The sequence below is a fragment of the Phalacrocorax aristotelis genome, chromosome 7 (genome assembly GCF_949628215.1).
Source record: "Phalacrocorax aristotelis chromosome 7, bGulAri2.1, whole genome shotgun sequence".
Classification (NCBI taxonomy): Eukaryota; Metazoa; Chordata; class Aves; order Suliformes; family Phalacrocoracidae; genus Phalacrocorax; species Phalacrocorax aristotelis.
The window spans coordinates 44733482-44760053 of NC_134282.1; the positions used below are offsets into that span (position 1 = coordinate 44733482).

The following is a 26572-nucleotide window of genomic DNA, read 5'->3' on the forward strand; positions in this document are numbered from 1 at the left end:
TTGGTGAAGTGTCATTAAAAACTCTTAAGTCTTTAATGGGATATGATACCTTTCGTTCATTATGTACTATTTGATGATTTCGTGGCCAGTTATGTACAAGAGTTTTGCTGAGCAGTTAAGGACTTTTTCAGCTCCGCTTGTTTCAACAGTAGCCGAATAACAACAAAAAAACTGTGATGGTTCAATCCCAGTTAATGACTGTTGCAAAAGAAAGGCAAAACAAATGAAGCAGAAGGTCAGAGCATGTGTGCAAGTATTGGCTGGCAAGAATCCTATTGACTTGTATTATAAAATACCCAGTGGATATATTAAAAAAATAGGGTAATTGTTTTGAGAGTTTTATCAGCTCTCTGTTGATCTGGGATATTTTTGGCAGTTTCTCATGTTCAGTAACCTTCCTTAGTGAAGTATGAAGAAGTACTGTAATTTAGTGGATATGATGTACAAAACATTAGTAAAAGACAGCATTTTTCTGAAGCTTGTTTTTGTAATTGATATGAGAATGGAGAAATGTACTATTCCTGTGCAATAAGAAGGATAAATCTTAACATACTTCAAATAAAATTACTGAAAAGTTACATGAAAGCTTGAGGCTTGTTTCATTTTGAGTTTTCATGAGCCGTAGATTTTAGTTCAAGCTGTAGACAGTGTGCTGTGTTCATGCTTCATTACAACAAAACAAATCAAAAGAAAATTACATTATCTCAAAGAAATTAGAGTAACAAAACAAGTGTGAGAACAAAATCTGAATATTAGGTTTATGGAAAAATGTTTTCTCAGAATTTCTTGGAATATAAATTCTTTAGCTGATAAATATTTAGTCTTTTAAGACTGTATAACAAAATGGCAATTTGCATTTTGAACAGTATCTGGATATACAGGAGTTAAACAGAAATCATAATACCTGGATATGTTTCTTTCAAAACCTATGGTTTTTTCCAGATTTGTCATCCTAGAAAATTTCACATAACCCCACCAGAGATTCTTGGGTTGTCTATAGTACAACATCATATTTAATTTTTCAGTGTTAAAAAACCCAGTAGGATCTAGGAAGAAGTTATGAGCAAGGAGTGTTTGTGTACAAACTGCAGTATTTCTTCAGGTGAAAAGCCCTTCTATTATATAAAGCATGCAAGTTCTACAATAAAAGGTAGTTTGCTATCGTGTATAACTACAAATGAGGGTTGATAACACAACGGCTGATTTGAAAGTGGTTTTATGTTCATATTCAGGGTTGGGTTTTTTTTTTTTCCCTACCTGCTAACTCTAATACGTCAACTGTGATGGAGGGAGTTGCATAGACACCCAAGAGGAAGAAGTCTTTCTCATTTCACAGCTATTCTCTGGGTGTAAATTTTGGTCCAGAGGAAACTTAATTAGTTCCACCAGAAATATGACTAATGATGGCTTTACCTTCCAACCTGGCTGTGGAATAGTAAGGTAGTGGTGGCCCCCATGGGGGAACTGTTTTTTTTCAGAGCCCCAGATTCTGGCTCTGGCCCTGTCTAGTGAAAAGGTGCTGAATCTGTGGCACCCAGCTACTGATTTGGAGATTATGGATTCTTCCTGTACAAATATTTCCAGGCTCCCTCCGAGTACATGCCTTACGTGATGGTAGCAGTTTCACCTTTGATTAGCTGGCTTGTAAAAGCTGATAGATATCGCTACATAATTACACAGCCCCATAGTTGGGCATGCTTCTTCTATTTAAGTTTAAAGCATTTTGCAGCTTGATATAATGCATGTAAATCATGCTCAGCAAATAGTCAGAGAACTAAAACTCAGCAGTTGTCCCCTTTGTGCATCTATTTTCAATAATTAATTGGGTATCCTGTGACTTTTAATTGGGAGAGTAGGGTGTTGATGCTAATTTGACAACTCCTAAATTCATAATAATCAGAACAAAAGCTTTTGTGTTCCTAAATGTGAGACTAGTAAAGCTGATACCAATTATACCAGTATGAAATAAACTGTAGTGGTATAAAATTTAATGATAACCATTGGAACTTTATACCAATTTTTACTGTCAGGAGCACAGACAGCTTACAGACTTTAAGGCATAATTTTTTATGGCATCTCTGAGCACCAAGGTAGTCTCCTTTTTCAAAGGAATTTAGAGTTCAGAGTAAATATCGAAGAATTGTCACCTTGGACTAAAAATTTTAGTGTCATTAATGTTTGCATAGAACAAGTGTGTGAACAAACTTTCTATGGTCAGTGCTTTTGCTCCTAGATGTAGGTCTGTGTTAGGTTGTTTTCAGAGTATGTATGAAACTGTGCCTGCAGATCCCATGGCTGACTCTATGGACTTGTGCTCACAGGTACTGCAAATACAGAATTAGAATTGGAGTCAGGTAGGTCAGAAGGGCCCTCCAGAAAGCATCTACTCTAGCTTCCCACTTGAAGCACGTCCTGTTCAAGCAGGTTGCTTAGGGCCTTGTCCAGGCAAGGTTTGAATGTCTTCAAGTATGGGAGCGCCACACCTTCTCTGGGCAACCTGTTCTGGTGTTTGACCACCATCTTGATTGTGTTTTTTCTTCTTTTTTCCTTCCTTTTTAACAGGTTTGAATTTCTTGCTTTCTAACTTCTGACTGTTGCTTCTTGTCTTTCCACAAGATTCAGACTCCATCTCTTCATAGGCTCCCACTAGGTAGATACCCACTTAACCTCTTCTAAAGGCTGAATAAACTCAGCTCTCTGTATGCCATGTTCTCCGTCCCCTGCTCACATCAGGGGCCTTCCACCAGACTCGCCCAGGATGTCAGTGTCTTGTACTGGGGAGCCCAAACTGGACACCTACTGCAAATTTAGTCTCACAAGTGCTAAATAGAGGAAAATTATCACTTCCCTGGACCTGCTGTCTGTGATGTTGCTAATAAAGCCCAGTATGGGGTTGGCTTTCTTCACCTCAAGGGCACACTTCTGACTTATGTTCAACTTGTTTTCCACCAGTACTACAGGTGTTATTCTGCAGAGCTGTTTTGTAGCCAGCTGGACTCCAGCCTGTGCTGTTGCATGGGGATATTCCATTGCAGGTGCAGGACTTTGCATTTTTATGTTTGAGCTTCATGAAGTTCTTGTCAGCCCATTTTTTCCAGCCTGTCAAGGCCCTTATGAGGAGCAGTCCCACCATCTGGTGTATCGCCTGCTCCCCGCAAGCTGATGTCCTCCAGACTCTCAGGGAGTATACTCTATTCCATCATCCAATTTGTTAATTAAATTACTCCATTATTCTCTGCAAATTGTAGATGCAGAATCTCTCTATCTCTGAAAGCTGGTGTGTAGAAGTCTCAGTTGTTCTGTGACCGTCTGGATCTAACTTAGATGCTTTCCTTATTCCCTGCTACTTCAGCAAGTCCAGTGATCCCCTTGAAAGGAGTAACGCAGTGTTGCTGCAAATAGTTTCTCCCTCTGTGAGTGGCATCAAGTTTTATCCATTCAAAACACAGTGAAGAGTTTTGCAATGTTTCAGAAGATAAAACTAAACTTGGGTGGCAGAATCTGAGCAGATGTGCAGAGGGCGAGCAGGCCGCAGCCTGGTGCTGAGGCGCACATATGTCTTCACTGAGAGTGCAGCCTCACCAGCCAAGTGCAAATGCCTGGATCAGCAGCTGCAATCCTGGCAAAAACAGCAACAACACTGTAAGCCTAAGTTTCAGGCTGTTGTTTGAGGGAGGTGTGTGTGACCATGTATGGCCATCAATAAGCCAGGGAGAACTAAGGGATGCCAATGGATAAATAGTGTATGCCCTAAGACATTTTCTGAAAACATATCAACTTCCAGTGTATCTGTTGAGAAATTGCATTTTTCAGACTAACTTTGTCAGCCTTCCAATGAACCGGTGGAGTTCTCTCTGGCATTATTTTTAGTGTGTGAATTTTCTACTCTTCCACTTGTGCTTCTTGTTATAACATTCAGACCTGTTCTCCCTAAGAGTGGGATATTCTATTATTTCAGTCATTTGGTGCAGTAGTTTATTATTAATTATGCTTTCACAGTTGAGCAGTCATGTTGCTTCATTGCATTTATTCTTTGCCAACAGAAAAATTGGTTATTTGTAATGAGGCAGCTATGGGTTGCTACTGAATGCGGATTTTGCAACTTCAGCCTGAGAAGGATAATTCCTCCACTGCACTCAGCCTTTGAAAAGAGATCACCATGAGAGGTTTCAGGAAACTGCAGATCTATTCATTGCCTGCTGGAGAAAGAAAATGTGTGAGGCTGTGGAAAATGGCATTGATTATTTTAGAAAGTAACATTGCACAGAAAGGACACAGACACTGCCAGTATAAAGAAGCTGCATAATTTCTGATAGGCTGCTTTTCATGCAGCCTTTTCATGCACCTTTCTCCATCGGTGCTCAGGGACTCCTCAGATGTACCTGCAGAGACCCAGGCAGTGTCCCACTCCCTGCGTGGCCTCAGGTTGCTTCTCTGCTGTGAAGTCCTACAGCAGCAAGACAATGACCCACAGGAACTCAGTGGTACTTGGACTTCTCCATCTCTGTTTTATCTGCTTTTGTGCTTGTTCCATCAGTGCTCTGGAAGAGAAATAATCTTGACATGTTCGTGGGCTGCTTGGCATGTTAAGCGTAAAGACTGAGTCCTACTGTAAAGACAAAAGAAATAATTAGCAGTACGGCTCTCGGAACTCGCATTTTCCCTTAAGCAGGTCTGTTCTTTTGGCTGTGTGGTAGCACTGATGTTGATGCAAGGTCAGCCGCCACTGAGCTCCCAGCTCTGCTTCATCAGCTTGACGCTGTTTTTTGGCAAGGCAACGCTCTCCCTCCACACCTGTGTGGTGCAGGCTGTGACCGAAAGGAGGGAACTGTTGCGCTACAAAGAGCCGTGACCCATTTTCAGATTGTGCAAGTCTCCAAGGCTATTTCAATTCAGTGAGATGAATTCCCTTTCAGAGGGTGCTGAGGATAAACAAAACACTTTACTGGGGGCAGGTTTGGGGAACACCAGCAGTCAGTGAGCTAGGCCTGGGTTTTACACTATGCCGTTACAAGATTCAGTGATAAAAGTAAATTCAAACAGAGAAATGTGTAGCATTTTTGCAGGAATTGTCCTAGGAATTTATGTTTCATATTTGTTGAATATGTGTTAAACCACTTCTCTCATAGTGGAGTGATGCTTTCGAAGGCTGTTTCACACTGGCTAGGGATCTGGCTTTCGTTTCATGCTGTTGCAGTGTGGGTACGACGCACTGCAAGAAGCAGGTAGCAGAGTTCTGCTTCAGTGTTTGTTCCTAGCCATGACTTAGTGAGGACCAAACTCAGGTCTGACAACCTGGAGTTTTTACACAACATTGGACAATGTTTCAGCATCTTAAGAAGACTTACTGAAATGCTCTATTTAAAATTGGTGCATTGTGTTCTTGAAGAATGCATGGAATTTTTGTCTTCAGTGTCATAAAGATGCTCAGTTACACAGGTGGGCTACAGTGCAGCATTTTTCATGAGTCTGTTCCTTCCACAGAACTGCACACAACTCCCAGCAGCAGGAGTGGGAGTTGTATCCCTGAGCCTAATGGCATACAGGATCAGAAGGTACTCGGAAGTACAGAGCTGGAGAGACCCTTGGAAGAATTACTCTGGATTTATCTGCAGTCAGACCCTGGTCCCTGTGCCTGAAGTCTGCAGTGTAGGCATTCCTTTAGGGTACAAACTGTTTAGGCATGAGAAATTATTTTTTGTTTGACTGTTGTAAATTCATATCAGGTATAATTTTCTCTCTTGAAATGAGAGCTTCACTTCCAAGACTAAGGTTACTCTTCTCTTGCACAGTTGCCTCAAATGGTTCCTACATATTTTCTAATCTGCAGTGAATTCCTGTGACTGTAATTAAATAATTAAATTTTTTTGTTAAATTTGTGTTTTTACAGTTGTTCAGTGAAAAAATAAGTGGGGCAGAAGGAACAAAGTTAGATGAAGAATTTCAAGAGATGGAAAGGGTAAGGAAAACAACATTATGTTTTTCAATATTAAGCGATTGCAGAATCAAAAATGTTTCATGTTTCAAGTAATAGAATGGTATTGAAGATTTACATGACAGGAACCTCCTCTGTTTTATTTATTTTTCCTTGAGCCTTGTCAGCTCAGCCAAGGGAGAAGAGACATCCACAAAGGTTGTCTGAGCAGAGGAAGCAGGTTCCACTGACACCTCTCCCAGTGAAGAGGAACTCCTCCAAGAATGGTGAAGAGCATCACGAGTGGCCTTTCCCCTCTGTGTGGGAGATTAGAGAGAGAACTGTTCAGTGAGCCTTTGCAAATATCACAAAGCCTTCCCATCTGACATTATTAATGATAAAAATCTTAACTATTAGGGTCAAAATTTCTCTTGATGCAGAATTATTTCTTATTTTAAATCCATGTTCAGAAATTTACATGAATTGTTGTGGAAATGGAGATGTTTGCTATCCACTTATTAGCTGTTATATTGCAAATTAAATAATTTTACTTCCAGTTTCTGGTTTTTCAGTTTTTATGTGCTTTCTTTATTGCCCTTGTCTTTCTGTGTATTTTTTAAATGTTCATAGTAGACCTAGGTCACAGCTTTTATTGCTGGCAGATTAAGGAAGAAAGTCTTGTGAGAGTTGGTTTTTTTTCCAACATGCACTTTTGAATTTATGATCCAAACAAGTTTCTAGGTTTTAGTTTCTTGGCTACAGAATAATTATTTCCTTTCTCTGCATTGTAAGAGGAAAAATAATGTGCAGGCCCTAAGGGAGGAAAAGAGAGGCAAACCAGAAATGTTATTTTTATAGCATTTTAGAAACTCTTCAATGGGAAGACAGTGCAAACTACTGCTTTAAATGCCCCTGACCCCAAGACTGTGAGGGGCATGTTCAGTGTTTTTAACCTGTTTAGAAAAGCGTTTTTAGTAACAACTGTTGGGCTGGCCAGAAAACTGTAGTCTAGAATGTGTAAGCAGTAGTCAAGACTGATGGACTGGAAAGGCAAGCGCACATTTGTAATTAAAACCCTCTCTCCTTCCTGATACTACCTGCCAATGAATATGTTTTTGGTAAAATCCTGTCATAACTATGACATGACTATTTACTTTAAGCTACAGTATTTGCTTTATTTTAAAAAAAATTTCATAATCAGCTAGGATAGTATAGTATGTCTAATAAAATGATAAACTTTCTAATGACTGATTTGTTTTTTTGCTAACTGTGTTACTTTTCTTTTTCAGAAAATTGATGTTACTAATAAAGCTGTAGCGGAGCTTCTATCCAAATCCACAGAGTATCTCCAGCCAAATCCAGGTAGGATAGGAACAGTAGGTGTTGGATTTTGCTGAACATTGTTGTCTTATTTGGAAATTCATCCTAGGTAAATAAAAACTAATTAGGTTATTGTTGTGAGGCTTGTGTGTGTCCTAGAGAAATTTACCTGTATGTGCATTGAGCAACTGTAAAGTTGATATGCGTTAAGTGTGATCTGGGATGCATTCAACTTGCAGCACACAGTGCATGTGGTTTACTGGGCATGTGTAGGTTGTGCATGCATGGCATGTCTTGGGCAGCTTGGTCCTGTGGTACAGCATGTGTGTTCATATCTGTGCCAGATTTGCTGGAGTGGGATATAGATTGCTAAAGTGAAGAGAACACCAACATGGTTTTTTAGCAGAGATATAAAAAGCCATTAAATTTAACTTGGATGCTGCTGCCATCAGAGGTACTGGTTATGTAGCTATGGGAAAGAGGGCTTACTTGCTTACCCAGAATTTGAATTAGGTTGTGCATTTTCTGGACATTGCTAGGTCTCAGTGGATTTTGGATTGTCAGTTAACAGAGGTTTTTCAGATATTGTTTTAAGAAACAAGAAAGGAGACGCGTTTCCATTTGCAGTTAGTCACAAAGTTTGTGTTATGACCTTGATTCACTGTCCAAACCAGCTGTTAGAAGAACCTTCATTTTTTTGAGAACTCTCTGAATTCCAGTTTATTCAGCTACACCAGTGACTTCAGAGATGGCGATTTCTTGTGGGTATCTTATGAGATGCACATATCTGAAAAAGTTTAATGGGTTATGCCTACATGGGAATGGTAGGTCTTTTACCAAGGCCCAGCCAGGATGTGTAAGATGAAGCTTGTCATCGTGGTTCACATTCCTCAGGAATGCCTTGGCCATGCCTGTTTCTTTGTTGAAGAAGCTGTTGCATGGTTATAGTAAGGAGTGGATTGGATAAAACTCTCCCAGAATAAATGAGTGTTTTTGTCATGATATGTGCAGGATAACAGTAAAATAACTTGTATGTACCAGGCCATTCTGCGGAATAAATTTCTACTGTCTTGATTACTGGAACCAAAAAAAAAAAAAGGGGGGTGAGGGGAAGGTCTGCAAAGCTCTCACAAGCAAGAGAGCGCGAGCATGAAATTGGCTTTAGCTGTCCTTGTATCTATCCTGTGTTTTCTTTCTGCAATACTTCTAACCAAGGAGTTCACAAGCGTCAATGTTCAAAAGAATGTGAGTATTGGTGAATATCCACAGAAGGTGACAAGCACTACGTATCTGCCTGGAGAAATGATGCTCATTTGGTTGGGAATAAAAAAGTTTCATGTGACCCATATTATTGAATGGAATCGTATTTCAACTTTTGACTATGAAGTACTGAGAACAAAAACCTTATGAATCTACAGGCCAGCATATTGCGTTCCTTCGTGACATTACTTGTTAAATGATTTATTGCTTTAAATATATTAATTTTTAAAGTGTTTTTATAACTCTTGTTCTTTTCTTTTTTAATGTTGTTATTAGCATACAGAGCCAAGCTGGGAATGCTGAACACAATGTCAAAGATCAGAGGACAAGTAAAAACCACAGGCTATCCTCAGACAGAGGGACTCCTAGGAGACTGCATGATACGGTATGGCAGAGAGCTTGGCGATGATTCTATGTTTGGTGAGTTTGTGTATCTCCTCTGTGAATATTTCAGCATAAAGTTCTTTGCAGAACATGACTCAGTGACATAACCTATGTAAATAGCTACTGCAGGTAAGAGGGAAAGTTAAGTACGGTGATCGGGGGTGGGTGATATAATTAGCAAAACGTGATGCTTCTGCATATTTGTCCACCTTTGTTGGAGGTTGCCAGACCTGAATAATTTAGGGTGCTTAAGGTGATTCTTAGGTATTTCTTTTAACCTTTAAATAAAAACGGTTATCCTATTTTGAGAAGTAAACTAAAGGAAAAAAGTTCTCATGGAAAAAATAAAGAGTAACTTTGGGTGATTGGTTGAGGTTTTTTTGGTTTGGCTTTTTTTTTAATGATCTGGTATTTCTGTACTTTGGAGCAGTGCATCTTAAATACGCATTTTCTTGTTTTCGTGAAAATGAACTCTAGCTTGGCCATGTTACAATTTTCCAGTAAATAAAATCTTACCTATTCCCTCTCAAAATATGCTGGTACTTCACAGCCAAAATCTTGACAGGGGCCTTGTTTGGTGAGCATGCATAGTGTGAGGGCTTAGCCGGAATGAATTTGAAACGTTGTCACAGTGTTACTCAGTGGGTGCTTTTTGATATGGCTGGGATTAAGAAAGAACCAGGGAGAAATACGTGAGAAGAGGGAAACCCTGGTTTGGGGAAAGAGAGAGGACTAGGGCTAGGAGAGCGCGGTATGGGCTGGGACTGCGTACAGAAGCCAGTACGCAACTGTTACTAATATTTGTAATTTTATGCACCATGATTGTCTTGAAATAGTAACAGCTATGTAGGTGTAGGGACCTCGCACTTGAGCCCCAGTAGGTGCTGCACAGGGAAAGATGCTGTTGATAGCCAAAAACTTGTTTATTCTCCTCATGAAGTGTGAAGCAGCACAACTCATCTGTGAGCTGGATGTGTTTGTGTTTTTAGCAAAAGCAGCAGGGATAGTAAATAAAATTAGGAAAGGGGAAAGGACATTTCAAACACTGTTCTACCTGCTGAAACTTACATGCTTAATAGAATACACAGCTATGTTAAATAGGTGGTTTTAAAGAAGCAGCAACAATTTTGACAAAAAGGAGGTTTGGGAAAAAACATGCTGTATATAAGGAAGCTGTAAAACTTGTTTTTGTGATTAAAAAGTTACTTTCTCTGTATTTAATAATATCATGAAAGTTGTACAAATTAATCAGCTTGGTTTGTAGCTCTCAAAGTGGAGGATGTTTGTAACTTATACAAATACAGTAGGGAAAACAGTTTTGTTGGTTGTGGTTTCTTTTTTTCCCCTAGGGCATCAGGGGAAAAAACAAAGTATACTTCGGACCAAAAAATTTTCAGTTCTAGTTTTCTGTAGGGGACAAGCAAGTGCATAGCTTCCATTATCTTTTTACTCTTCAAGGGCCTGCAGCAGATACAAAGATACCTGTTTGAAATAGCTGTTTCATAAAAGTTTCTGATTTTACATATATTGATATATAAGTAGCCTATTCTTTACCATAGGCCTTGCACTACTGGATGCTGGTGAAAGCATGAAGCAAATGGCAGAGGTGAAGGACTCACTTGATATTAATGTCAAACAAAATTTTATTGATCCTCTACAGTTATTGCAGGACAAAGATTTAAAAGAGATTGGGGTAAGTTTTCCAGAGTAAAGCTTCACTTATTTATAATCAGAGTCAATCAAACTCCAGTTCCCCAAGATATTTTTTCTTGAAAGCAATAAGGTAAATAAATTTCACTGCATTAAGTTTGGCTCTCTAGCAAAACAGTGATGAAATCTGCTTAAAATCAATGCTTAGCTATTTCTCACTTGTCGAACTTACTCAATTTGCTATATTGCTTGTACATTCAGTACAAGAAGGATAGTGAAGAAAATTATATTCTTTATTTTCAGCTATCTTTTTTTAACTAGCATTTTTATTAATTCTTACGAACACGTGAGTGGGCTGTGATTTACTGCAACTGATTATCCTATCTTGCCATCTCTGTCAGCCTAAAGCTGTTTATAATGGAGGATGGATGTAACTGTTGAAAAAGGCTATTCAGGGCAGTCACAGAATGATTTGAGAAGTGCCATAAAATATTCAAGTGCCATATGCCATTATAGGAAAAACATAGGAAGCTGAGGAATGCATTTTTAACCTTTAGAGTTAAGTTTTTCAGTGTTTTTGTTTACAATGTAAGAATTCAAAGAAAGTCAGGCAGTCTCTTTCTGAGTCTGTTTATTCCATAAGACTTGGGTAATAAGCAAGTTAAAACCCTGATGAGATGCAGAAATGAAGGTTGTTTTATTTGTTTACACATAAATGGATGTGGAAAACATAGCAAAAAGATAGTAACAATGTTTTGATGTCTGTAGCTGTCTCCTGTGATACATAACTGTTTTCAGTTGTAGTTCTTCTGAACTGATGAAAAGAAATTGTTTCACGTTAGCTTTAATGAGCATTTTGTACTGTCACTTTGAGTCCATTCTGTAAGTCTGTCATTGCTATGATTCTTGGCAACAGAAAAGCTTATGTAGTTATATCAGATAGAAGTGTCAAGTTGACACCTAACAAAAAAAGCAAGAATACAAGATTTGTTGGAGCACTGCTTATGAAATGAGAGGGGAAAATAACTCTTTACCTTTTAGCTGTCATATTGCAAATAATTCAAGAGGTAAACTTGAATTAAGTCTAGAACTTGGGGGGATACACATATTTAGATTGGATCCTGCTTCTCATTTAGACAATCCGAAGTGTTGCACATTTAGTCAAGTCCATGAGTTGGACGTCCAACTTTAGCAAATCATGGTAGCCAGTTCTTCAAGTGTTACAAGTGGCTGTTTATTTAAACTCTATACAGTTTAAAATTTCATTCATGTATAAAGTCCTAGACTTAACTGATGCTGCCACAGATCAAAGGGATGGACCGGATAATCTCTTGAGACTTGTATTTCTTTGATCTTGTGTACCTCTATATTTGCATCCATAATTGAAATTCTTAAATCACAATGCATTTCTTTGGACCTCCTCATAAATGTTCTGTCTTATTTAGCATCATTTGAAGAAACTGGAAGGACGCCGTTTGGATTATGATTATAAAAAGAAGCGTCTTGGAAAGATACCAGATGAAGAAGTTAAACAAGCAGTAGAAAAATTTGAAGAGTCAAAGGAACTGGCTGAAAGAAGCATGTTCCATTTCTTAGAAAATGATGTAAGTCTGTCCTACATTTTTGTTTGCTGCAGTACATCCAGGAGGGCAATGTATGTGGGATTGGATAAAGCCTGTCCCATCCTTCCTAGGAGGTAAGGTCCGAAAGCAGAAAGTATGTCTCTTTCGTCTTTTAATCTCCTGTGAGAAAGGAATGTAATGCACAGCAGTAAATGGGAGAACTCAGGAATTCAGGAATTTCTTCTGGAGATACAGTAGCTCATACAAAATTGTCACAGAGGTCTTAAGTAGTTTTATACTCTATAAGCAATGAAGTATCTAACAGTAGAATGCGGTTTGATCAGTAGGAGGGAGAAAGTTGGGAGATTAACAGGGTCACAAACTAGCTGCTGAAACTATGAGCAAGTGTATGTTCCCTGTGCATTCGTAATTGTAGCTCACTTATAGTCAAAACTTTGCTGCTGATTTGAAGTTTCTGGATGATTTTACCTCTGAAAATCATTATTATTACTATTTCGCTCTGAAAATTACTCCATAGAGGTTGTTTGTGGCTTGGGCTCAGGTATGTGGACTTTGGCTCAAAGTCCCAAGTTGGTAATGAAATTATGTGTAAATAAGGTGCAGCTGTGGTCATTCAGAATAATCCTCTCTTCTGTCCATACACAGAGAAATAGCAGGATGTGCTTTCTTCCATGGAATTGTAGGAAAAGAGAACTGGACCTATTTGAGCCTATTGCAGAGCTTTCTTCTGTAGATGCAGCATCACAGAAAACATGCTTAGAAAGGAACTGTGCTGTCTTCTGTGAGCAAACTGCAACAAGGAGCTGTTAAGTGGAAATACTGAACTGCAAGCAACTTCTCCCTCTCTGCACACCTGTGTAACGGCCAGTTATAAACTAGCCTGTAGCTCCTAAACTGTTTGTGAGTCGGACCCATTTGTTACAGCAGTGTATAAGTCAGTAAGCCTCTTGCTGTTTTACCAGTACAAGTTATATGAGGACACCAAGAAATTCCAATGTTCTCTATCAAAAATTTCAGCACACTGTTCTGCTGTAGGCTTTACCAATTGCCTGGTTGCAGTGTATTTGTTTTGCGATTCTGCCTTGCAAAGGCAGCTGAGAAATGTTTCATATGGTGTTTATCATTAGTCAAAGCACCAAACTGAGGATAAAACAGTGCGTGGATTAAAATTATTTAGCTGAGCTGCAAGAGAAATTATGAGTTATACTTTCTACTATAACTAATTCTGCCTTTGGGAGGGGGCGAACTGGATGTCCCTTTGGGGTTTTCCATACCCACTTTCTATTGTTTCTGTTTCAAGAAGACTCTGTGCCCCTTCCCTTCCATTTTCCATGCTGACCCAATCTGTCCATCCTGCTCAAACTTCTCACAGAATCACAGAATAGTGGGGGTTGGAAGGGACCTCTGGAGATCATCTCACCCAACCCCCCTGCTTGAGCAGGCACACCCAGAGCAGGGGGCACAGGACCGCGTCCAGGCGGGGTTTGGATGTCTCCAGGGAAGGGACTCCACACCCTCCCTGAGCAGCCTGTGCCACTGCTCTGGCACCCTCACAGTGAAGAAGTTGTTTCTCATGTTTAGGTGGAACTTCCTGTGTTCCAACTTGTGCCAGTTGCCCCTTGTCCTGTCACTGGGCACCACTGAAAAGAGTCCAGTCCCATTGTCCTGACGCCCAACCTTTAGATATTTATAGGTGTTGATGAGATCCCCTCTCAGTCTTCTCTTGTCCAGGCTGAACAAGCCCAAGTCTTTCAGCCTTTCCTCACAGGGAGATGCTCCAGTCCCCTGATCATCTTCATAGCTCTCTGCTGGACTTGTTCAAGGAGTTCCACATCCTTCTTAAACTGGGGACCCAAAACTGGACATAGGACTCAAAATGTGGTCTCACCAGGACACAGTAGAGGGGGAGGATAACCTTCTTCGACCTGCTGGCCACATTCCTTTTAATGCATCCCAGGATATTGTTGGCCTTCTTGGCCAAATGGGCACATTGCTGGCTCATGGTCAGTTTGTTGTCCACCAGCGCTCCCAGGTCTTTCTCAGCAGAGCCACTTTCCAGTAATTCAGCCCCCAACCTGTACTGGTGTCTGGGGTTGTTCCTCCCCAGGTGCAGGACCTTGTACTTGCTCTTGTTGAATTCCATGAGGTTCCCCTCAGCCCAGCTCTCCAGCCTGTCCAGGTCTCGCTGGATGGCAGCACAGCCTTCTGGTGTATCAGCCACTCCTCCCAGCTTGGGATCATCAGTGAACTTGCTGAGGTTACACTCCATCCCATTTTTCAGGTCACTGATGAATACATTGAACAGGACTGGACCCAGCACAGACCTCTGGTGAACACCGGTAGTGACAGGCCTCCACCCAGAATCTGCCCCATTGATCACAACCCTCTGAGCTCTGTTGTTCAGTCAGTTTTCAATCCACCTCACTGTCCTCTCATTTAACCTGCACTTCCTTAGCTTGCCTGTGAGGATGCTATAGGAGACAGTGTCAAATGCCTTAGTGAAGTCAAGATAGACAACATCCACTGCTCTCCCTTTGTTGACCCAGCTAGTCATGCCATCACAGAAGGCTATCAGGTTGGTCAAGCATGATCTTCCCTTGGTGAATCTGTGTTGACTACTTCTGATAACCTTCTTGTCCTCTACATGCCTGGAGATGACCTCCAGGATGAACTGCTCATTCACCTTTCCAGGGCTGGAGGTGAGGCTGACTGGTCTATAGTTTCCCAGGTCTTCCTTCTTGCCCTTTTTGAAGATTGGAGTGACATTACAGCCTTGTTGTCTAACGCAGACTGCCTTGCTGGGTTTGCAGAGATCTTAACTGCATTTGCTTCCTTCCCATCCTTTCCAATTCCCCAGATGTCTCCCTTTCTTGGTCTCATTGCCCTGCAATCTCTGAGCTGTGGTTCCTAACCGTGTTGCCAGGTGCCTTTCCCAGAATCAGTTTTGATCCACATCTCTTCCTCAGGTTTTTGCACAGCCAGTTCCAGAGCTCCCACATAGGCACTGTTGCATGCACTTGTTATCAGATCTATCTTCCTGCCCTTCCCACTCAGCCAGTCCCAGGCTCCTCTTGCTGAGTGGCTTTTAGTCCCTCAGGTTTCTCTGGCTCTCTCCCAGTCTCTCTTCCTCTCTCTCTCCTCCTAATTCACAATTCCATATCCCTCCTGGCTCTTAGTCATCTTGTTTGGACAGTCCTTGTCTATCCATTTTCTCTGACCACACCGTCCAAAGCCCAGGCACTTCATGCGTTGTCCTCAGCTGGTTTACATTACTCTCTTTTGACTGTGGTGGAATTGTACCAGCTGTTGATTTGGTTCTGTGCATTTCATTTCCGTATGCTGTGTGACAATGTTTGGCTCTCTTGGACTCCCGGCAGAATCGCTAATAATCTTTTTAACCAAGTAAAAGCAGACAAAGTATAGTACAAAATTGCCATGGGTCCATAAAACATTTGCAGAAAGTTTACTTGGATACCTTCTTGTGATCCAGTGTCTGAAGACATGATGGAATGTAAATATGTCAGACTTCTTGGGGTCTGTCTTCTTAATGCTGTCTTAAAGGAAGAGGACCAATAAACATCTGCTCTATCCCCAGTATAGCCTGAACTTTTCAGGTTGTGTTAGGGGAATGAGATTATTTGTTACTTCATGAATAGAAAAATCAAAATATTTTTTTCTCCTTCACATTCTCCCTTTCCTCAGCTTTCATATTTTTGAGTGATTGGCTGATACTTTTTAAAATCCAAGTAGATAAATCATGTTTCATTTATTGGTTTATAAATGCTGCCATCTAGTGAGGTAAGTCCAGATCATTTCAGGCTGCAGTTTGTAAACATTGCTGATAAACACTAATGGGTCTGAGTCCTAAGAGCTGTCACAGTGTAATTTCTTCCAATGTTGCTGATCAGAAAAGCCCCACTTTCACCTGCTAAGGGGTCATGTCCTTTTAACTGTTTCAGGCTAGGGTGTTGACAGACAGCTGGCTTGGAAGTTGAAAGCAGAAGGGGATTTGCACATTGTGAAAGGAAATGACTCAAGGACCCAGCCCTGAGTTAGTGAACTAGAAGTTACACCTTAGTTTTGTTCAGTTTCCAACTGGTAATTTCTTTGATAGAATAACGTATGCTCTTTTTCAATAGCCTGTGCAAGGTATCATGGTCTTTTGCGATACCAGGTCTGGTTTGAATAATCTGTTTATCCTTCAGCTGAATGTACTGCAGGCTCCTTACGACTATTTTCCTCTCTATATTTCAGGTAGAACAAGTTAGCCAGTTGGCTGTGTTCGTAGAAGCAGCACTAGATTACCATAAACAGTCCACAGAAATTTTGGAGGATCTGCAGAGCAAGCTGCAAAACCGGTAAGACAGAACCCATCAGAAAACTTTGAACCTCTCTTGCAGCTGAGGTTCATGAATGCAAAAAGTCACTGAAGCAACAGATCTTGTCGCACCACATCACAGATGCACATTTGCTGTGCTCTGTGCCTTACTGGACTTCATTGCTTTAAATCATTGCCACCTGGCAACTTTTTGCTGTGCTGTGAGCCTTTAATGTAATGCAGGATCTGCCCAGAAAGCTTTGAGTGTGTGCAGAATCTCTCACATCTGTGGAGGTTAATCAGGACAGCCTCCATTTGTTTCTAGGTTTATTTAAATATGCATGCTTTGAGTTGTGTTTTGGAGGCTTTGCTGAGAAGTTGGCCTATTTTCATTGAGATTAAGGGGTATAACAAAATTCTGCAGCAGAGTAAGGAAATAGCCAGCTGACTAGGAGCACAGCTGTGGTGCAAAGCACCTATGAAAGGTCCAGATACTTTGTGTCATCCTAATAGACAAAAAAAAAAGTACTGCTGTCATTAATTTGCTATATGTCACTTGGAGAACCAGCAGAGAACAGGAGACCTAAATGACTTGGGTGTCACTATAGCATAAGCTAACATTATGGTCGCAGAGTCGAAGTAACTGTTTGGGGCTGTCCTGAGATCAGGGAGGACATGGTGGCTGTATTAGCATAGGGGTGGCTGTGCCTGTAGACACCCTGCACTGTGCCAGCGGGAGGGACCTGTGAGACAAGGAGGTCTGGGCTGGGTCACATGCACATACAGAAAGAGGTATTGAGACAGCTGTGCTGACCAAATGGTTGTTTCCCATTTTCTCTAAAAAAATGGTAATGTGTGAGATGCAGTCCTTGCACCTCTGTCCTGGCTGGGTTTCTGCATATGTCATTTGCAGTTGAGCCTTCCAGAGAGTTCATTCTTGAAACTTCTGCTGAACTCAGTGGCAGCTGTGGATGCGCAGCACTTCTCAGACTTAGGCTGTTAAGCTTTATGCCTCTGTCAGCAGGACCAAAGCATTAAATAAAATAGGGTCTTGCTGAAATTCAAGTACTGCATGAGAATTGAGCAGCTTTTAGTGCATAAAGATCTAATAGAGACCTTCCTTCCCCTACCCCTACACCACCCCCCCCAACCCCCCCCAAAAAAGGCTAAAAACAAAACCAGCAGAAGGGTGTTTTTCCCCACCTTTCAAACACCAAAGCACTGAACCTGAGCGGAAGCTCCACAAGTGTTTCTTCCTGCAAGTGAATCTCTTGCCACTCCTCTCTGTGTTCCAGAATAAATGTAGCATCTAGTCGGCCTAAACGTGAATTTAAGCCAAAGCCTATAATAACTACAACTCTGGAAGTTGGTGATAATCAGCAGCACAATGGGATTGCCTACAGTTCTTCCATAAAATCATCAGGTAAGTCTATGACCACAGAATTAACATGTCAATAGATGTTTTGCCAGATTGTTGCTTGAGGTATTCCTTGTACCATAAGAACAATGGATCCATGAAACATCCATATCCATGCATCTGACTCAAATTTGTTTCCAAGATTTGGAAGTAGAATTGTGAAGCAGGGTTCCTCTCAACAGTCTCTCACCCATCTTATTATTTAGAAATTTAGGTGTGGCATTCTGCTTGGTCTTTTAGGTTCTCTGTATTGCCACTGAGGGTGGGAGGAGAGAGAGGGAGAGGCACTTGCAGAAAACAGTTCATTTCTTGCAGAGACAGATGCCTAAGGTGGGTGTGTTAGATTACTGGAATATCTCCAGATGCTAATTTCTCTCCACAGTCTAAGTCCATAAATGATCAGTACAGGATCTTAACTATTAGCCATGTAAAATTCAGAGAGATGACTCCCACCCTTACTGATTTTTTTTTTTTTAACATATTTTACCTTACTCTTCCCTGAAGTATGCACCAAAGTGTGTGCATTTATGAACTGAAGTACTTAGGTACCTATTGGTGTGGGAGTAGGATCTCCTTCTTTGACTCGCCCCTGATTCCACAAAAAAAAAAAAAAAAAATCAACTGTTGAAAGCCCTTGAAAGTTCTGTGAATGATAATAATTATTAAGGTTGCATTACTCATTGAACTAGCTTTTCCTCATCTCATGAATAAAATTATTTTGCTCTATCTCCTTAATTACTACAGTGGTGATGAAAGAAGACGAGTTAAAAAAAACCCAACTCCACACAAAAGGCAACAATATTCAAAGAAAAGAGAATGAACAAGCCAACTTTTTCCATAAACATTATTTGTAAGGAAAATAGAGGGGGAATCAGTGAGCCAAAGATTCCATTCTCTACTTGGCATGGTTTCTAAGATCTTTTTTTATTTTTTTTTCTGTTCCCTCCAGTCTTGTTCCTTTTTAAAGGTTGTTGGGCAAGAAATGAGAGAACTAAAGGTGGAAGAAAAAGCTTGGAGCTGTAACTTCATGCTCCTTCTAATGTCTCTTTAATTTTCTTGCATTCTGTTACAAGGTGAAGGTATTACACAATCCATACTGAAGGGGATTTGCAGTAGTTTGGCAGCATAAATTCACCCAGCAAGATCTAACTTCTTTATTTCTTTTGTTCTTGGTGCTGGTTTTGGCTGGGATAGAGTTAATTTTCTCCGTAGTAGCCTGTATGGGGCTATGGTTTGGATTTGTGCTGAAAACAGTGTTGATAAGACAGGGATGTTCTAGCTGTTGCTCAGCAGGGCTTACACACAGTCAAGGCCTTTGCTGCCTCTCACCCCACCCCACCCCACCAGCGAGGGGCTGGGGGGCACAAGGGGTTGGGAGGGGACACGGCTGGGACAGCTGACCCCAACTGACCCAAGGGGTGTTCCACACCATATGACATCATGCTCAGCATATAAAACTGGGGGAAGAAGAAGGAACGGGGGGACATTTGGAGTGATGGTGTTTGTCTTCCCAAGTAACCGTTACTTGGGATGTTACAATGGAGCCCTGCTGTCCTGGAGATGGCTGAACACCTGCCTGCCCATGGGAAGGGGGGAGTGAACTTCTTGTTTTGCTTTGCTTGTGTGTGTGGCTTTTGCTTTCCCTATTAAACTGTTTTTGATCTCAACCCATGAGTTTTCTCACTTTTACCCTTCTGATTCTCTCCCCCACCCCACTGCGGGGACGGTGAGCAAGTGGCTGTCTGGTGCTTGGTTGCTGGCTGGGATTAAACCATGACAGTGCTTCAGGCTACTTGAGGGTGTGTTAGTGAAGCTCCCCATGCTGCCTGAATGGTAAAAGCAGTTTTGTGTTGCTGTCAAATGTGGGATCGAGGGAGATAACCCCCTCTCTGCACACTCCTCTCAATTCAGACCAGCGGTTCCCAAGACGTACAGCACAAGGACACATTTCATTCAAAGTACTGGGGATGTTTGCAGCAATCAATAACTTTCTAGTTATTTTCACAGCACATCTGGATGAAAGCAGCAAAACCTTTGCAACCTTTATTAGAAATTCAGCATAAAATTTCTAGGCCCCTGTCAATTACTTGTCAAGTTATATAGACTTTATTTTTTCTGCTTTGCATGTGCAGTGGAGAAAGGACATTCAGGTTCAGCATTTGTATATAAACTAGCATGTCAAAGCAGAGATAAAACAGCACACATATTACAGTGGTTTGTTATTGCCATGAAGCAATTGATCCAGGATATCCTTCAAGGGTAATCAATCCTGCCTTTGGGAGAAAGGCAGACTAGATGACTTCTCAAGGTTGCTTCCAGCCCACATAGTTAAATAAAAGCCAGTTTTAAAGAGCTAAAATTCAGTGAATGAACTGAAAAACAAATGATCACTGATCACTAAGATAAGAAAGGAAAGGGCCACTTCCATTCATTGATTCCATTCATGGACTACTGCATCAACTGCTTGCATATCACTAAATGATGGCTTTTCACTTACTAGCACTCAGTGCTGTCAAAATAGAAAAGAAATAAAACAACCATGACAGAGATGAAAAGGAGAAATGGGATATATTTAATAATTGTTGCTATGCTTAGTGTTGCTAATAATATCAGAAAGACCACCTATCATGTTGTTTTCCTCCTGAAGAAGCTATGGCCACTGTGCTTACCTCCCCAGCAGGTACAATTATCAGTGAAATCATTGTTCATTGTTGTTTTTCTCTTCCTGTTCCATACTCAAAAGTTAACCATATGGATTTCTGTGGAGCTGCAGTGGAGTCAATATACACTGCTTGTACATGGGGAAACCTTTCTGTTCTTGTTTAAAATCGGAATCATGAACCAGATTAGATTGATGGTCTGTGTTTTAGAAATGTGGACCAGGCAGCTCTAAGCAAAACTGCTAAATGTTTTAAGGTCTCCATGTGATAGGGGGGATAGCGTCATGATCACCCTCTTTCTTCCTGTTTAGAAAACTGACCTCTTCATCCTACACAAACAAGCACTTCCCTGCTTGATTTCCCCTGTTCACGCATTGACCCTATCAAAACATAAACCTTTAACTTCTCTGACAGTCACTCAAGGTAAGTAGTATCTTAGTATTCAGCAAACCCATGGAAATCAACAGGACAGGTCAAAGTAAGCTGTGGTACATTCAGCACAACTACCACAGTCCGGTTCTGAGTGCTAACATGGCTTTTCCTGTGTTTCACCATGGCTTTGCAGGTTAAGTATCAGCTTCTTGGAGCAGAAATAGGATTTTCCTTTGTACAGTCCCTAACACATGGGGAATATTTACTACTAATGACTTGCATGCATTTGCATTGCTAGATTCACAGAAACCTCATCCTAATTTGTGAATTATTTAGCTGTTTGATTAAGCACAGAAAACAAATCTGCGTTTTTGTTCTAATTCGTTGTTATCCTCACTAATCAGATGAGACTATGAGCACTACCTGGTTCATTTTAGAACTTTCTTCAAATGCTGTGTTATGTCTTGCCTCTTGATATTTTTGTTTGTCAGGTTTGACTATATGATATGAAATAAATGGGTCTGGTTGCCATGTGGTAGAATTTAACGTAAGCATCTAAATGTTTACTCACCTGAGCTGTGAGGGAGACTTGGATTAATTATCTTAGCAAGCTTCCAGTTGTTGATTATTACAGTATAATTTTGCTACCATATGTATACAACATGGTAGAGAAGACAGAGTAGATGCAGGTACAGGCAGTAACTCCCTTTGGGGAAAACAAACAAACAAACAAACAAAAAATCAAACCAGCATTGAATGGCATTCTGGTTTAATTCTGTAACGCTCCAGAAATCACAGACAGCTTCTTACTTAGCCTGGTTTTGGGGTGGTTTTTTCCATTTGTGCTGTCCAGGTTTGAGTGGTCTGGGGATTAATGAGAAGCCATCTTTGACTGTGACAGTGAAGTGTGGCAGTTTAGCTCCACATCTGGAAGAACTAAGGAGGCATCCATGGTGTTGCAATTTAACATAAACCCTGTTTGCAGAAAAAAAGTGCAATTCCTTTAGCTTAAATCTCTGCAGCAGGAAAGGATGTGCAAGTATTTAACAGACAGGAAGAGGCTGGAACCATGCTGCCAATTCTGTGATGTTAAACAGTGCATGTTGCAGACTGTCAGGCAGTGCTGCCCCCATTACCTTTGTCAGGGAAGCTTTCTTTCATTGGATTATACAGTAGCAGCAGCTGCCTGACTCTAATGAAGACTTTGATCCTGCAGCCTGGAGTGAAACCGCTTGTACTGGCTGTGACTGTTATTTAAAAATCTTTCCAGGCTGCCAGACACTTCAGTTCTTTGGAGCTTAAAATGAACCAAATGTGATCCATCTCATACCAGGTACCTTACTGTCAGGAATTAACTGGCTTGCAATAATAAATTAGCCCCATCAGAGCAGCTGGGCAAAGCAAGGAATTTTGTCAGTTATTCAGCGCGCTGCCTTCTGCTGTTGACAGTTCCAGTGAGCTGGTACCAGTTCTACCTTGGCAAAGACCGAAAATAACTCAGCTGGTTTTGAACACAATTAGACCTTTATTGTTGGGAAACTGTGGCTCATTTTCTTTTTTTCTGCTTGGACTGTTTCAGCAGAAATATGTCCAGAACCAACCTTTCACCTGTGTCACTGTATTAGACTAAACTTTATTTAGTTTGTTCTTGCAAAACTTTGTCACTACCCAGTGCCTTTCACAGGCAGAGGACTAGTCCGGCGTTGTTACAGCAGTGTTCTGGGGAGGTTTGCTGAGCGGGATCTCTGTGTTGACAGCTCTCTGCCGTTGTTATAAATAAAAGCTCCCTTTTATTGTTGTAAAGGATAAAACATACCTGCAAAATAGAAAAGTAATTCCTACTTCCCAGTTTCAACACCAACTATTACCCCTGATTGTATCATGGCCAATTAAAAAGATGCTTTCACCTGTTGTCATTTACAGATCACCAGAATAGTTGTCAGCGGGTTTCCTAAGAGACCTCTCCTCATCCCTTTTACTAGAAAACGCCTGAACAGTTATTTTCAGTGGTTTCCTACACACTACCATAATTAGCAGATGGAAATGTATTTTGCATGCATTTTTAACATCTTAGCTGTCATATCTGTATTGCATTACCAATTGTGTGCATATTTATCCAGACAAAAATTATTCTTCAAGATGATTGCATGATTAGCATGTGTGATAGCTGGGAGAGAGAGTCAAGACTAGAGTCTTCGAGAATTGTTGCAAATGAGACAACCCAAATAACCTAGCATTTAAGAGGTTTAACTGCTTTAATATAAATACCAGAGTGTTCTAGAGTTGTCATGCTAGAATGTGTTTCACTACTATTTACATGGCAGCAGCATGAAATCTTTTCTCCTGTTCTTCCTTTACATTTCAGATTAGCAGACTTTTACTTGGATATGCTGTATATGTTTTCAAAAATCTGTTATGGTGAACTTCAGCTGAACCTCTGGCTAGTCCTTGGCCACAGGGCTTTACAGTTTGAATACTAGATTACATTTTATTAAAATAAGTTATTATTCATAAATATGAATGAACACATGTATCCATAACAGAAATCCAAGCCAATTAACACACCTTCATGAGAATATCTTTTAAAAAGATGACTGCATTTACAAGGCTAACTTCTTCTAATGGTGATTGTTTTGTACTTTATGTTTGTATTTACTTGTTTTCCTACAAATATATGTACTTACTATTATGTTTGCATATGGTACTGTTAATATTTTAAAAGGCTAATTTAGAATGACGATCTTTATAGCAGGACAAACAGCGTAAGTCACAAGAACAACCACATACTGTATCAGAAAGCTGTTTTCATCTGTAAAAATAGTTTGATGGGCCCCATTGTTCCTGGCATAACCTTTGCTTTAGTTCAGATGAAGGATGTGCACAACAAAGGATTTCAACACATGACCTTGGGGAGCAGTAACGTAGAAATGACTGTCGCTGCTCAGGTGAGGGTGGGAGCCTTAATGCCGGAGCAGCTGTGGAAGCCTTGCTGCTGCAAATGCACATGTAGTGCAAACATCCATGCAGCTGCCTCTGGGCTCTAAGTGTGTGTTTGTAGGACTGACTCTGAGCCCCTGCCTGCTGGTGCGGATTCACACAGTAGCAGTGTGCTGCAGTGCAAATTGTTTAAATGATCACTTGTCACTTCTATTGACTTGTCTACTTCCTCAACTCCTACCCCTTCCCATTTCTCTAGCCACGGCTGCAAAGAGACCACACTGATTTTGACATCTGTGATTACTCAGACTATCAGTTAAACATCCTTTTGAACAGGAAGGCACCTAGTAATGGAAATCAAGTAGCAGCTCAACAGAATGGGGGAGAAAGACACTTATGCGTTAAACTAATTATCACTAGTATTTTTTATATGTAGAAGGACAAGATGATAATGGGTGAAAGCAATGGAAAAAAAAACATTGGGGAGGGGAAATTCATGACAGCAGAGCCACAGGTTTTGACCCATTGTTTTATACTGAGTGACTGGTGGGATGCTGTGAATCTCTATTAATATGGGGTGTTTTTTTTCTGTCACTGGGGCAGGTTCTTCAATGCACATGGATCAGCCTTGCTGCCAAGCTCTCTATGACTTTGAGCCAGAAAATGAAGGCGAGCTTGGGTTTAAGGAAGGGGACATCATAACTTTGACCAATCAGATTGATGAGAATTGGTATGAGGGGATGTTAAATGGAGAGTCTGGCTTCTTCCCTATTAACTATGTTGAAGTGATGGTTCCCTTGCCTCAGTGATTGTGTCATTCAAGCTGTGAACATGATTTCATGACTGAAATGGATTCACAAATGTTCTGTCAGTGTGGCATTCTGTGAAAGCCTTGCTATTCGACTGACTTACTGACTTTTGTATGCGTCTTTTAAAAATGTATTTATTTTATATTCCAAAAATATTTTACCTTCCCTGACTCCATCAATCTGCAAAAAAACCCATACCCAGTTTTTTTGCTTTGTGCCTTGAAGATCACTGTATGAAGTGTTTACTGGTAGCTCACTGTTTTTCCAAAACTGTTTCCTTGCTATTGTATGTAGATTTTTCTTTTTATCTTTGGCTGCAATGATTTTACTATTGAAAACCAGTTTTAAAGATACTCTAAGTGAAGCTAACTGTAACCAGTTCCTAAGTTACTGATGTCATTAAGCTCTTTTCATCTATCACACTGTAATTTATTGTGAGCAAGTTAATCCATGTTTCACATTGTATGTTGACAAAAGGCAAAGTGGTGGTTGTCAATATTATGATGTTGTACTAAGTACAAGTCCTCAGCATTGAAAATTCCTATACTTTACTGACCAAACTGAATAAATATTCCTGTGGGATAAGAACAGTGCTTGCTGCTTCTATTCCTGTAGTTCTGGCATTTGTTTTTGAGCCAGGGGTTACTTTTGTTAAATATATCAGCTTTCAGTGAAGAAAACCATGCTGCATTAGAAATGTATGAATAAATCCTAAGTATTAGTTTTATGACACTTCATCCACTAAAGTTTTAATAATCTTGCTCTCTCCCTACTCATTATAAATGCTACATAATGTGTTAAAATTTTTTTCTAGCAGGAAGAGACATTCCTTTGAAATAAGTACAAACTGATCCTAGCTCCACAGGGTTTGTATAGAACTCCCTTGAGATGAGTAGGTGAGTATCACTGGTGACCCCTGCAAACAAATGAATAGTCAGTACACTTTCAAATAAAGTGAGGGAGAGGGAAGAAAAAATGCTAAGTGGAAAAGGAAAAACATGCTGTAACTGTAAATATGCAAAAAAGTCTCAAAATGAAGGACTTGAGCATCTGAAGTACTACCAAAATGAAGATAGAGAAATTAATTCTGTTGGCCTTTTCCTGCTTTGTTTAGTAAATGCAGATGTAGTAATGACTAAAAAATTCAGCAGCTCCAGAGGAACATGTACTCTCTTGCCAAATGCTCTCTGTGCAAGCAAGAGTGATGAGAAGGGAGCTAAACTCCGTATGGGCAAACTGGCTTGAATCCAGCTTCAGCATTTCAAGCTCTACTTGGTTCTGTAGTCCAGCTGAAGCAGCAACTCCTAGAGAAAAGAATTTCATGTATATCACAGGTACAGTAACTTTTCCATAGGCCCTAGCTGGCTCACAGAATCATGGCTTTCTGGATTCTCTCGTCTCTGGCCTTGGCTTGCACAATGATCACAAGAGAAGCAGAGGGTTATTCTTTGCAGCTTTGGCTGCAGCCTGCTACTTAGGGCACATCATCTCAGAATTGGGACATGCTCATGTGAAGGGGAAAATTCATCAGCCCTTCTCCAAATTCATGGGCAAGTAACTAACAGTTGTTAGAGCAGCAGTATGGAAAGTTACTTGTCTTGATCTAGTTTTTGAATGGAAGTAGCTATGATATTCTGAATATAAAATGTATGGGACAACTTTCAAGAGTTTTAAGTATTTGGAATTTACAGCTGCTTTTGCTTTTTTCCCCCCTTTTCTCACTAGTCATACTTTGCCATGGCAGGCAAGAAAAGAGGCATTAAAATCTCTTTTACTGCACCAGAATTCCCTAGAGGAAAGAATTATGTATGCACGCATACCTATATAAAGGTTTAAATTCTTGATGCACTTTACAATAGGCCAGTTGCCATTTAGCATAGAGCTCCTGGTCAGCTGTAACAGATGTCTCTTCTAACAGAAGTAGCTATTGCAGAAGTAGTAAGCCATA

General features: G+C 40.5%; 1 protein-coding gene across 1 annotated transcript in view; it reads left to right on the top strand.

The window, feature by feature from the left end:
- The window catches only part of SH3GL3 (SH3 domain containing GRB2 like 3, endophilin A3), a 58172-nt gene extending 32960 nt beyond the window's left edge, over nucleotides 1-25212 (top strand). Inside the window, exons 2-9 of the mRNA XM_075100502.1 lie at nucleotides 5891-5959; nucleotides 7204-7276; nucleotides 8771-8914; nucleotides 10438-10571; nucleotides 11974-12132; nucleotides 16366-16469; nucleotides 17725-17852; nucleotides 24419-25212. Coding sequence (XP_074956603.1) covers nucleotides 5891-5959; nucleotides 7204-7276; nucleotides 8771-8914; nucleotides 10438-10571; nucleotides 11974-12132; nucleotides 16366-16469; nucleotides 17725-17852; nucleotides 24419-24624 — 1017 coding nt within the window. The 3' untranslated portion in view covers nucleotides 24625-25212. The remainder of the gene's footprint in view (nucleotides 1-5890; nucleotides 5960-7203; nucleotides 7277-8770; nucleotides 8915-10437; nucleotides 10572-11973; nucleotides 12133-16365; nucleotides 16470-17724; nucleotides 17853-24418) is intronic.
- The last annotated feature ends 1360 nt before the right edge of the window (nucleotides 25213-26572 follow it).